At 37.9% G+C, this 12,490-nt stretch overlaps 1 protein-coding gene across 3 annotated transcripts in view; it reads left to right on the top strand.

Annotated features, from left to right (window-relative positions):
* Positions 1-12,490, top strand: part of PLEKHH2 (pleckstrin homology, MyTH4 and FERM domain containing H2) — a 74,076-nt gene that overhangs the window by 18,676 nt on the left and 42,910 nt on the right. For all 3 annotated transcript variants that reach the window (XR_001345979.2, XR_002827156.1, XM_006083416.3), the window contains exons 4-9: positions 1,782-1,931; positions 3,884-3,967; positions 4,569-4,650; positions 6,319-6,504; positions 8,437-9,398; positions 12,357-12,432. Coding sequence is in view for 1 of the 3 variants with exons in the window: in XM_006083416.3 (XP_006083478.1) it covers positions 1,782-1,931; positions 3,884-3,967; positions 4,569-4,650; positions 6,319-6,504; positions 8,437-9,398; positions 12,357-12,432 (1,540 nt within the window). In the remaining 2 variants the exon portion in view is untranslated. The remainder of the gene's footprint in view (positions 1-1,781; positions 1,932-3,883; positions 3,968-4,568; positions 4,651-6,318; positions 6,505-8,436; positions 9,399-12,356; positions 12,433-12,490) is intronic.

Here is a 12,490-nt window from a genome sequence, read left to right as displayed (position 1 = left end):
GATTTTTTTACAGAGAGGAAGGGAGAGAGATAGAGAGTTAGAAACATCGATGAGAGAGAAACATCGATCAGCTGCCTCCTGCACATCTCCCACTGGGGATGTGCCCGCAACCCAGGTACATGCCCTTGACCGGAATCGAACCTGGGACCTTTCAGTCCTCAAGCCGATGCTCTATCCACTGAGCCAAACTGGTTTTGGCGTCAGAGGTGTTTTTAATAGTTTAAGGTTTTTCATCCTAACTATAATCTTTAATTCCTCAAATACTTTTGCATATTTCTCTTCCTTGCCCCTATAATCTGAAACATTGCTAAAATTACATTCTTGCTTATTTGGAGTATACAAACTAAAAGTCTTACTGTTGTAGAAATTGCCCAGCACTTCATTTTCTTTCTTACTATCATTAACACTCACACATCCCTTCTAAGATTTCATATGCTCAAATGTGTTTTGCAAAAGATCCAAACAGAGCCAATATATTTTAGATATTAAACTTGAGGCACCACTGTACCCCCAGACACACTCTTTTATCTTGTTCTTTTTTTCCCGTTACCCTTATCATCTTGTGTAACATACTGTATAATTTTTACACCTTTATTATACTTGCGATCTCTCTTACCCAGTAGAATTTAATTTCAATTCAAGCAAAGACTTTAGGCCCATTTTATTCACTGATGTCTTCCCAGGACCTAGAGCAGGCCTGGCAGTGGCAGGTATTCACCGAATATTTGTTAAATTAGTGAATCAATAAACCTCACGTGGCATACTCTCCTACCTATATCTTGACACTCATATTTTTAAAATATTTTTTATGATTCCATCAGTGGAGCTTAAGGTTCTTTGTGTTTCCATTATGTGTATGTGTGTATGTGTGTGTGTGGTGTGTGTGTGTTTTCATGTAAGTTTAATTTTCCCCTCAAAATGTGTTATTATGCTAGGCCAGTGGTCGGCAAACTCATTAGTCAACAGAGCCAAGTATCAACAGTACAACAATTGAAATTTCTTTTGAGAGGTATAGGTAGGTACATTGTTATTAACTTAATTAGGGTACTCCTAAGCTGGCCTTTGCTAAAAACGTCCTCAATCTGATTGAGGTACGTTCGCTGAGGTCGACCCCTTCCAACTCTCCCATCCACACTTGTCTTGTATACTTGTTTCGTCTACTCTATCTCCTTTCGTTCATCCTCTCTATATGTCCAAACCATCTCAACATACCTTTCTCAAAATAGACTTGCCCAGGCTGAAAACCGACTTCTGTGCATGGGCCACGAAGTTTCAATCGCACTGTACGTGCTCGCCTGCACGTGGTATTTTGTGGAAGAGCCACACTCGAGGGGCCAAAGAGCCGCATGTGGCTCGAAAGCCGCGGTTTGCCGACCACTGTGCTAGGCCATCCAATTAGAGTCTTTATGTCACCACTCACCTTCTTTTCTTTATATTCCTACTTTGTTTAAAATATGAAAAAGTTAGGGCTGGAAACTTCCTGATTCTATACTCTTATGAAATGCTTTGCATATTATTATTATTCTATTAAACATGTACATTATATGATAGCAATAATCTGCAAATCTCTAATGTACCCTTTTGTACCTCAGAGTTAACAGCACTTGGCAAAGTAGTCTTCAGACTTGATAATTGTTATATATATTGAAATGTGCTGTGCAGTATTTTCCTTTTATGATGATAACTTTTAGGAACCTATTTAATGTTAAAGTAAAATCCTAATTTAATACTATGATAAATTAAGTCCATGCCTAATTTTATTATTTACCTTCTGAACTTAGGTACAAGTTATGGAAGAGAAATTAAAAGCAGCTAATATTCAAACCAGTGAATCAGAGACAAGGTTATATAAAAAGTGTCAAGATCTGGAGACCCTGATACAGGAAAAAGATGATATCATACAAAACTTGGAACTGCAACTTGAAGAGCAGGTTAGGAAGAATTTGATCATTAAACAGTTCTAAATATATGCATTCATTTATGCATAATCACAAAGATGAAAGAGACAGAGCTTAACTTCTAAATTTTGGTCAGAAATCTTACTCATTTGGTCAACCCATAGAATTGCATCACATTTATTGGTGAGAGGTGAAGGAAATGGCCTTCACCTTTAAGTCTGGGGTAATTCTGAGACACTTTTTGTATGTGACAATGCTCCTAACTATAAAAGTGTGAGTGTAATGTTTAAGTTGAAAACACTTGGTTATCAGCAGGCATTTCTGTCTGTAAAATGTTTCAAGTAAATCTTTGTTTTAGAATGTTTAGGATGTTGGGAGTGTTGATGGCTCGTTATATTTTAAATATAGTTTGTGGCTAATCTGTCTGCTTAGAAATGTGCACACTGCTTATAAACTACTTTATTGAGATCAAGTATTGTATTTAGTTCATTTTAAAAGTTTATTAGCAAAAAAAAATTGCATTAGGATTATTTAGCGTCATTTAAATATGACCACTCTGAAATTGTTAAATATGTTAAATTACTTATTTTCAGCTTTTTTTTCATTTCTGTAGGGATTGGTGTTTTGTTGGGTCAGTGGTTTTCAGCCTTCAACACCCCTGTTCCCTACCAACTGTAATTTATACAGTAGTTACGTTCTCAGGAGTTTTGTGACCAAACTCGATTTTAAGTTGGTAAATGTGAGCTAGCGCTTTTTGATCTTCATATTTTTTTCTGGATCTTTAAAAGCTAGTAGTGTTTGAGGGGGAAACAAAGTCATGCCCCAGAGGAGATTCTGACTCTCTTCCCCCCAACCTGGTTGACCCTCCCCCCCCCATTGTTATAAACCCTAGACCAGTGGTCGGCAAACCGCGGTTCGCGAGCCACATGTGGCTCTTTAGCCCCTTGAGTGTGTCTCTTCCACAAAATACCACGTGCGGGCGCGCCCGTACAGTGCGATTGAATCTTCGTGGTCATGCGCAGAGTCGGTTTCGGCTGGGCGAGTCTATTTCTTCCTGCATCACCGACAGATATTTAGTACTAAATGACACGTGTTTAGTTGTAAAGTGTCTCTCCAAATTTGATTTCTTGTATGCGCCAATTTTTCCTGACAAATAGGACAGGTCGGAGGCCATTTAAGTTTTGAATAAACGCAACAGTCTCGGTCCATTCAACTTTAAATTCACGGTTTTCGTCTTCCGTTTTTCTTTGCTTCTTCTTTGGTAGCCATGTCAAACCCGGCCACCTAAAAAAATGTTTCATTTTATAATAATAAAGCCACCCACACGAAATAATTACAATTCTTAAATCGATGACAAAAAATACCGGTAGGATTTGCAGCTGGTTGGAAAAATACAGGTAACTTTATGCTTCGAGTAGGTACTTTTGTCACCCGCGCGCGATTTGCGGACGCGACTAGCACTAACCACTGCACATGAGACTGCTGACTGACTGGCTCACTCAGCTCCCGACCAACACCCCCCACTTCTTCTAACGCCACTTCTTCAAAATAGACTTGCCCCGGCCAAAAACCGACTTCTATGCATGGGCCACGAAGTTTCAATCGCACTGTACGTTGCGCCCGCACGTGGTATTTTGTGGAAGAGCTACACTCAAGGGGCCAAAGAGCTGCGGTTTGCCGACCACTGCCCTAGACCATTCTCAGAAATGGTTTCTTTTGTTGAAAAGTTCAGAGGATGGAGTTCAGTATATTATCTTTCAGAGAAAGAGAATAGCAATTGTTAAAACTAGTAATATTCACATATGCCATTATGGTTTCTTATTGTATCTGTTGGACAATTGTCATTTTTACTCTATTTGGTAATTTGAAGGTAAAGGTATTAACTTTGAAATAGGTTTTAAGTGAATTTGCCTTTTTCTATGCATGATAGGACATTTTTAGACCTGTGAACTTATATTTGACCTAAACAAATAATGTTATTTCAGAAACAAATAAGGATACAAGAAGCTAAAATTATAGAAGAAAAAGCAGCTAAGATCAAAGAATGGGTAACACTTAAATTAAATGAGGTACTTACTGTTATATTTTTCCTTTTTCTGTACCTTTTACTTCTTTTAAATAGATAAGTTATCAGAATATAGATCAGTCTAGGTGAAACAAAATTCTGAAAAGTTGGTTTGGCTGCTGTCTTTTGGTAAATGTTAGATAGGTAGCTTTTATTTTAATGTTCAATATATTTCTAAAATGAAAAAATATTGATAGGTTCATGGTAATTAGTATAAGTAGCCTCATTCTAATTAGTTGATTTTTAACTCTAATTCATTAATTTAAAAAAATGATAGAACATGTGTATGTCATAAAATTGTGTTCAGTATTTGAGAAGTACACATTATTTAGTTTATATGGCAGATTAAATGCTAAAATAATTTGTTTTAAAATAATTTTACAGTGAAAAGTCATAGGGAGTGAAAACACTTAAAACTCTTAGTTTTAGAAAAATTAATATTTAAGCCATAATTATATAAGTTGATAACTTATGCTGATAAATCCATAAATCTTTTGTATTTTGCTTATGTGTAGTTAGGTATTAACATTTTCTACATATTATAATTCACTAGTATATTTTAGAAATGTTATTCCTATTTAAAAGAATACCAAATGTCCTTTTAGCTGGAATTGGAGAATCAGAATCTTCGTTTGATCAACCAAAACCAAACCGAAGAGATAAGAACAATACAGTCAAAACTACAAGGTATGAGTACTTTGACTAAAATAGCTCAATTGGTTTTATTTGGTTACTAATATATAGAATTTTACTATTGAACACTTGAAGTACGACTGGCACTACTAAGGAACTGAATTTTACATTTTATTTAATTTGAATTGATTTATATTTAAATAACCACATGCCCATATTAGAAAACACAGGTAGACAGTAGCAAGTAACACAAAGGAGATAATACTAATTTCAACATTTATTTTCAGATATGTTTGCTTAAAAAAATTTAGTCGCTCTGGCCTGTCTTTCTCAGTAGTTAGAGCACCAGCTTGTGCATTGAAGGGTCTTGGGTTCAATTCCTGGTCAAGGGCATGTACCTGGGTTGCAGTGTGGGAGGCAACCAATTGATGTGTCTCTCTCACGTGGATGTTCCCCTCCCTCCCTCCCTTCCACTTCCTCTAAAAATCAATGGTGATTAATTCAACTGTCAGCCCTTCTCCCTTTCCCTGAGGTCAGGGATATAGAGGATGAAGAGTGAGGCTGAAATTTCCAACCCTCTACTCCAGTGGTTCTCAACCTTCCTAATGCCGCGACCCTTTAATACAGTTCCTCATATTGTGGTGACCCCCAACTATAAAATTATTTTCGTTGCTACTTCATAACTGTCATTTTGCTACTGTTATGAATCGTAATGTAAATATCTGATATGCTGGATGTATTTTCATTGTTACAAATTGAACATAATTAAAGCATAGTGATTAATCACAAAAACAATATGTCATTATATATGTGTTTTCCGATGGTCTTAGGCGACCCCTGTGAAAGGGTCGTTCGACCCCCAAAGGGGGCGCGACCCACAGGTTGAGAGCCGCTGCTCTAATCATTTGGCAACCAGGCCTCATCACTAATCATCAAAGAAATGCAAAACGACAATGAGATATCACCTCATACCTGTCAGAATGACTATTATCAAAAAGACAAGAAATAACTAGGTGTTAGCAAGGATGTGGACAAAAGAGAACCCTTGTACACTGTTGTGGTAATGTAAATTGGTTTAGCCACCATGGAAAGGAGTATGGAGATTTTAAAAAATTGAAAATAGAACTACCATATATGATTCAGCAATTCTACTTCTGGGCATTTATCCGAGGAAAATGAAAACACTAATTCAAAAAGATACGTGTACCCCATGTTCAATGCAGCATTATTTGCAATAGCCAAGATATGGAAACAATCTAAGTGTCTATTGATGGGTGAATGGATAAAGAAGCCAAGATATATATGTGGAATATTACTCAGCCATAAAAAGAATGAAATCTCGGCATTTGTAACAACATGATGAACCTCGAGGGCCTTATGCTAAGTTAAATAAGTCGGAAAAAGACAAATACCTTATGATCTCTTATATGTGGAATCTAAAAATAAATAATAAAATGGAAAAACCAAGCTCATTGACACAGAGAACAGATTGGTGGCTGCCAGAAGCGATGGATGGGTGGTGGGAGAAATGGGTGAAAACTTTTTTTAGTTTAAATAAATTGAATAATAAAAGAAAAAGAAAAAAAAAGATGACCTTTAGGATTTTCAGGCTTTTATTCTGGCATAAGGAGTGATTTGTCCACGTTTTTATGTGCTTTGGTTCTGTGTTTATCAAGCTGTTGTGAAAAATTCAGATCTTGATTTTGATGAATGATCTTGCAGAAGCTCAAGGGAAGAAGTCATCCAGTGTTTCCACAGCAAAGCTTTCGGAAGGCCAGCGCCTAAGCAGTTTGACCTTCGGGTGCTTTTCATCCCGAGCGAGGAGTCCTCCTCAAGTAGTAAAATCTGAGGAAATGAGCAAGATACCATCTAAAGAACCTGAGTTCACTGAAGGAAAAGACATAGAAGGTATTTATGAACTAGCGGAATTTGCTTTGACATTTTTTAAAAGGGAAAAATCCTTATATAGATTAATTTTCCTTTTTTAATTTTTAATTTTTCCATCACTCAAAAGGGTAAATATACAAAATCTATCTGAATGATTCATCCTAGTTTTCTTATTTTTTTTTCTTGACAGGTTCATGTCTTATGAGAATACTTTTAAAGAGATGTTCAGCATTTAACTTTGTGTATCTAGCTATGTATTTTTTTTTTTTTTGAGAGTCTTTGCCAGTGAGGTAAAGGAGAAACTGATTTTCCCCTCTTGGTACTTCTTCCTGCAGTAGGAAGCAGTGATAGTTAAAATTACAAAAAGGTTTACAGCCTGGCTGGTGTGGCTCAGTGGTAGAGCATCGGCCTATGGACTAGGAGGTCACAGTTCGATTCCTGGTGAGGGCACATGCCCAGGTTGTGGGCTCTATCTCAGTGTGGGGCATGCAGGAGGCAGCCCATCAGTGATGCTCTCTAATCATTGATGTTTCTATCTCTCTCTCCCCCTCTTTTCCTCTCTCTGAAATCAATAAAAAAAAAATTTAAAAAGGTTCACAGTTGCACCTACATGGTACTTGTTTCAGCTTAGAGTTTCAGATTAGTACTATGAACTTTCTGTTCATTACTTATTTTAAATATTTAAAAATTACCTAATATTAAATATGACATTGCAAATTTCTAAAGAAAAAGAGCACCAGGGGACAATTTTTGTAACTGCTTTGATTTTCCCTTTATTGCTTCAACGAGGAAAATATCTGCCTGGATGTTGAAACCCTAACCTCTGTGCAGATTTATATTCCTCTTTTAGTCTTAAAGCCCCTCTAAATTTTGCTTTGCGGTGCAGCTGCTGGCTTTGCTACCCAGGATGACTTTTCCCAGGTATTCCAGGGAGACTTGAATTTGCATCTTCTCTATTTTCAGTTCCCACTTTGCTTCCCCCAAAGGAGAAAAATTATAGTCCTAAAAGTCTATGCTTGATTATGAAATTCTGAAAACTGCCTAATGCTTTTTCAGCTAAAAGGCTCCTTTGCTACTCACTTTATGCCATTACATTCATTTTTGTTGTTGTTGAGAAGGCTGCCTGTATTGAAACTTTCGTTCATTTGCAGATTTGACAAAGTGCCTGATACCAAATTGCAGTTTATTTGTTCAGCCTCTATTTCCTTAGTTATAAAGGTCATACCTATGTTTCTGTTTCAAAGTTTATTTTGTACTCTTTGATCTAAAATTTTAGTTCGCTGTTTCTGAAGCCAGTGGTTTATTCTGTTAATTATGTTATAAACAAAATAAGCCATATCTAAAGACATTGTAGAAGAGTATAATTCTTATTATAAAAACACATTTTGAAGTTACGATTAAACCAGAAGTAGAGGGAGGAAAGCCCTTCTCTGTTTATGTTTTCTTCATGGTTTTGCATATTTATTTCATGTGTTGAAGTTTGGAAACCAAGTTTGTTATTTAAACTATATTATGTTTAAATTTACATATGATGATTTTGAAATAGAATTGAAAGAGGGTTGTCATTCTCTTTGCTTCTAAAATCAGTTTAAGAGTGTTCATGTTTTAGTGGCTGCTTTCTTTGATAGGTAGTGTTGCCCTATTTCATGTTTTGTTTTTTTGATTATCTCTCCTTAGACTATTGTCAGTTTTCCTCCCAGCATGTTTGTTTGTAAAAGCAGTTTCATTTTGATACTATGCTATTGAAGTGTCAGGGCTCCATGTTTTATATAAAGCTTATCGTTTCCAAACTTGGGTTTAAAAAAGTCATACAACTAAAAAAAAAATAATAATGTAAATTAACTTTATTCTTATGAAAACTCCAGTTTTGACAGTGTAGTTACATAAAGCTAAATGCACAGAAAGATTATATTATTAAAGGCAAACATGCGAATATGATATATGCTTTTCTAGAAATGGAAATTACAGAGAAGTCTGTCGATAACCACATTCAAGAAAACAGCCGAGGTCAGAGAACTTTGCGTCAAACCCCTTGTGGCTCAGAGCAGAATCGGAAATCAAGAACAAGCCTCACTACAGAGGGCGGCATCTCCCAGAATTCTGGGGCTCCCGGGAGTGACTGGAGTTCCGATGAGGAAGACGGGAGCAAAGGAAGATCCAAGTCCAGGTACACGTCCACCCTGTCCAGCCACACGTCAGAGGAAGGGGTCCAGTGTAGCAGGATGGGCAGTGAAACCTATCTGACAGCGTCCGATGACAGCAGTTCTATATTTGAAGAAGAGACTTTCGGCATAAAGAGACCAGAGCACAAGAAGCTGTATTCTTGGCAGCAGGAAGCACAGTGGAAAGCTCAGAATAGTCTTCTTGGGAAGGGAAATCCTGAGTCCAGTAAAAAGGAGCACGATAGTTCCTCAGATGAACTGAATAAAAAATTTCAGTCTCAGAGGCTGGATTATTCATCGTCATCGAGTGAGGCCAACACCCCAAGCCCGATTTTGACCCCAGCTTTGACTCCAAAGCATCCTAACCTACTGCCTGGAAAAGGAACCCAGTTAGTGCCTTCATCCAACCTGCCACCCCCCAAGTTAAGGATTCCTAATGTTTTCAGTATAAGTGTAGCACTGGCCAAAAGGCACCTAAGCCAGCCGCAGTTAAGTTCCGATAGGATGTTTGGTACAAACAGAAATGCCATAAGCATGATCCGGCCACTGAGACCCCAGGAAACAGATCTGGATCTGGTGGATGGCGACAGTACGGAAGTTTTGGAGAATATGGACACCAGTTGTGACGACGGATTGTTCTCCTATGACTCCCTGGAATCCCCGTGTTCAGATGACCAGGAAAGCTGTGACTCAGCAAAGAAGGCGGCGTGCAGCAAACCTCCGACTCCTCCCCTGCACCGTTTTCCCTCCTGGGTAAATTGTATTGCTGTGTGCAGCACACGCACACTATTTTTTTTTTCTTAACACTCATTTTCAGGTTTGACTTCTTTTCCTGTTTCTGTTCAAATCCACCTTTGTTCTGATCATTCCCTGTTTTAGAACAGAATTTCCCCTTCTCTTTCTCACTGAGTTCTGGATCAATGAGAAGAAAGACAAGGAGCCCTGACCGGTTTGGCTCAGTGAATAGAGCGTAGGCCTGCAGACTGAAGGGTCCCAGGTTCGATTCCGGTCAAGGGCATGTACCTTGGTTGCGGGCACATCCCCAGTAGGGGGTGTGCAGGAGGCAGCTGATCGATGTTTCTAACTCTCTATCCCTCTCCCTTCCACTCTGTAAAAAAAAATCAATAAAGTATATTTAAAAAAAGAAACAAGACAAGGATAAGACAGATGGGAGAGCAAAATCTTACCTTTATTACTGATTAAACTGATTTTAGAGAATTGGTGGGCAGAGGAGCTTTCTCATACTGGACTTTGGAGCTAGCTGACTGATTCACCAGCTGGTGCTGGACCCCCACAGGCTGCGGCCAGTGAGGCCCTGCCCTCGGAAGCTTAAAGCCCAGAGCATGAACAAATGGTTGTTCTGAAGAGAAAGGAGAGAGGAAGGTGCTGGACTCTGCATGTCCAGTTTCTCCTTCTAAGCTTACCGATCTCATTAAGCCACTCCTTCTCCTCGGGGAGGGGAGAGTGAATAGTTGGGAAGAGATCAGGAGTGTTGAATTACTGGAGCCCCCTCCACATGTAAGAAAACATCTGGGGTGGAGAAGAAAGGTTCCTCTTTAACTGTGTTAATACTTGTGGGTGAATTCTCAACCAGGACGCTTCACTCTTATTGGTCATCAGTTTTTGAAGTTAATTATTTCATTGATTGGCCTTAAGAGAACTTTAATTTTACTCTTTATGAACTTATAAATCCATTCCTTTAACCAAAAGCATCTTCCTAAATATCCAGAATAGATTGAAATTCTTCCATTGAAACACTGACAATTAATATAATAATTCACCCATCAATTCATCCATCAATTTAAAAATTCTTCCTGTATTTGAAACAAAGTGAAATGATCTGTTCTGTAGATTTAAGTTTTCCTTCCCATTTTGACATCATTTAACCTGTGGCCTCAAGAGAAACACCTGGGTTGCAGGAATTTTGGGTTTTGGGAGTCATGTTTTGTTATTACTTTTTTTATTTAGTGAGAAATGCAGTTTTTAGCAAATTAAGGTGACCATGTTTCCTAGTGTAAATTCAGACCTTGAGCTGTATATGCTCTTATTTACTTTCAGAAGAACCTTTCATTTTCCATATGAAACCGTCTGCAGTTTATTACTAAATTCTGGACAGCAAAAAAAGAAAGGGGATGTTATTGGCATGTGAATCTCTGGAATTCCAAATATGTTATCCTTTAGGCAGCGTGCTTTTCTTATTATGTTGAGATTTCCAGAGATTTAGGTTAGGCTTTCAAGTTTGTTTTAGTTGGCAAACCATTTTACTTTTTTTTTTTTGCCTTTCTTGCTTTTCCTTGGCTGCTGAAACTATTCAGTCCTGAAAAAGTACTATTGTTTTTCACAAACCCTTTAGCAGACTGTCCAAGTTTGAGATTTTATTTTTGTTTATTGGTATTTTCAGGTTTCACAAAAAAGAGATGTATTCTAATTACCTCAATTTATCAGAGTTTATTTTATTAAGAGTTTAAGACATAGCCCATCCTTATTGAACTTGACTGTCATTTAAAATTCAGTAGTCACTCTAGGGGGACAACATGTGATGATTGAACAGCACCTCTGATAGTCAACTCCTTAGAAACTGGTGACACCATTGCTCCAGGTCCAGTGGCTCACTTGTCCTTTCCTGTCTACAATGAGTCTGCTTTTCTCATCACTGCTAACTACTCTTCTTTACTCTCCCCTGACTTCTCACTGCCTCACATCTCCTGCTTACTGTCTTATGCTATATAATAAAAGGCTAATATGCAAATTGTCCCCTAAACTAGGAGTTCCACCGGAAGTTTGACCAGGGGACAGGCCAGCCCACCAACCTCCTCCGTCTCCTCCCCGCTGCCGACTCAGCCTGATTGCCCCAATCAGGGTGGGCCGGCCGGACCCCACCAGTGCATGAATTCATGCACCAGGCCTCTAGTTTTTATATACCAGTATCTCTCTGTTCTGCCAACTTTGCCCACAATTACACTCTCAAAGAAACTGCATCTGAGTCATTCAGTCAGCCACTCTTCAATCCAAAGTGTCTCAGACAGTTAGAGATTCTCATGCCCGTGACCTCACAGGCCCCTGGCTAGCACAGTCCTCAACAGGACTGCCTTAGGTGCCTACTGTTCTATGGTCTAGACAACTGTATCCAGGTTAGAGTTCCTTTTCTCATAGGGGCAGGTTTAATAACCTTTTCAGTACCCATTTCAGAGCTATCTCTGAAATGAAAAAGAGAAAGCAAAATAACCTACTTCTGGAACAAGATATTATACATTCCATTGCAATTCTCAAATTTACTATTTGACCTCGGGTGTTTCTTCTACTTCATTGAAATATGAAGGTAATAACACTTAATGCTACTCTATCTGTGATTTCTGATTTCAAGTTTTTTTCTTTTTTCTTTAACCATATTCTAGAATGGTAGGCTATTAGAGGTAGTGTTCATGTATAGTCAGTGATTGATTGTGAGTAAGCTTTCTATTACTCTTTTTTCCTATCTCCAAAAGGATTTAAAATACCAAGCAAAAATTTGGGAACAAAGATAAATAATGGAATTATTAATGGATGGAAAAAACCTCTGCAGTGCTATCCACAGTGGCATATTTTAGTTGGCAATGGTGACAGTTTTATAATAATGCTGTACTCTAATGAATATTAAATGAAAAACATGTGTATTGAAAGTAATCATTTCTTTGCTTTAAATATTCAGTTTAAATTTCTCTTTTACATTAGGAAAGCAGAATTTATGCGGTGGCCAAATCAGGCATTCGAATGTCTGAGGCCTTCAATATGGAGAACGTTAATAAAAGTAAGTGATTTTGCATGCTACCACATGGATGAACCTTGAGGACATTACTCTAAGTGAA

The sequence above is a fragment of the Myotis lucifugus genome, unplaced genomic scaffold, assembly GCF_000147115.1.
Source record: "Myotis lucifugus unplaced genomic scaffold, Myoluc2.0 scaffold_6, whole genome shotgun sequence".
Taxonomy (NCBI): domain Eukaryota; kingdom Metazoa; phylum Chordata; class Mammalia; order Chiroptera; family Vespertilionidae; genus Myotis; species Myotis lucifugus.
The sequence above is the reverse complement of the archived record's forward strand: the minus strand, read 5'-3'. Positions and strand labels throughout refer to the sequence as shown.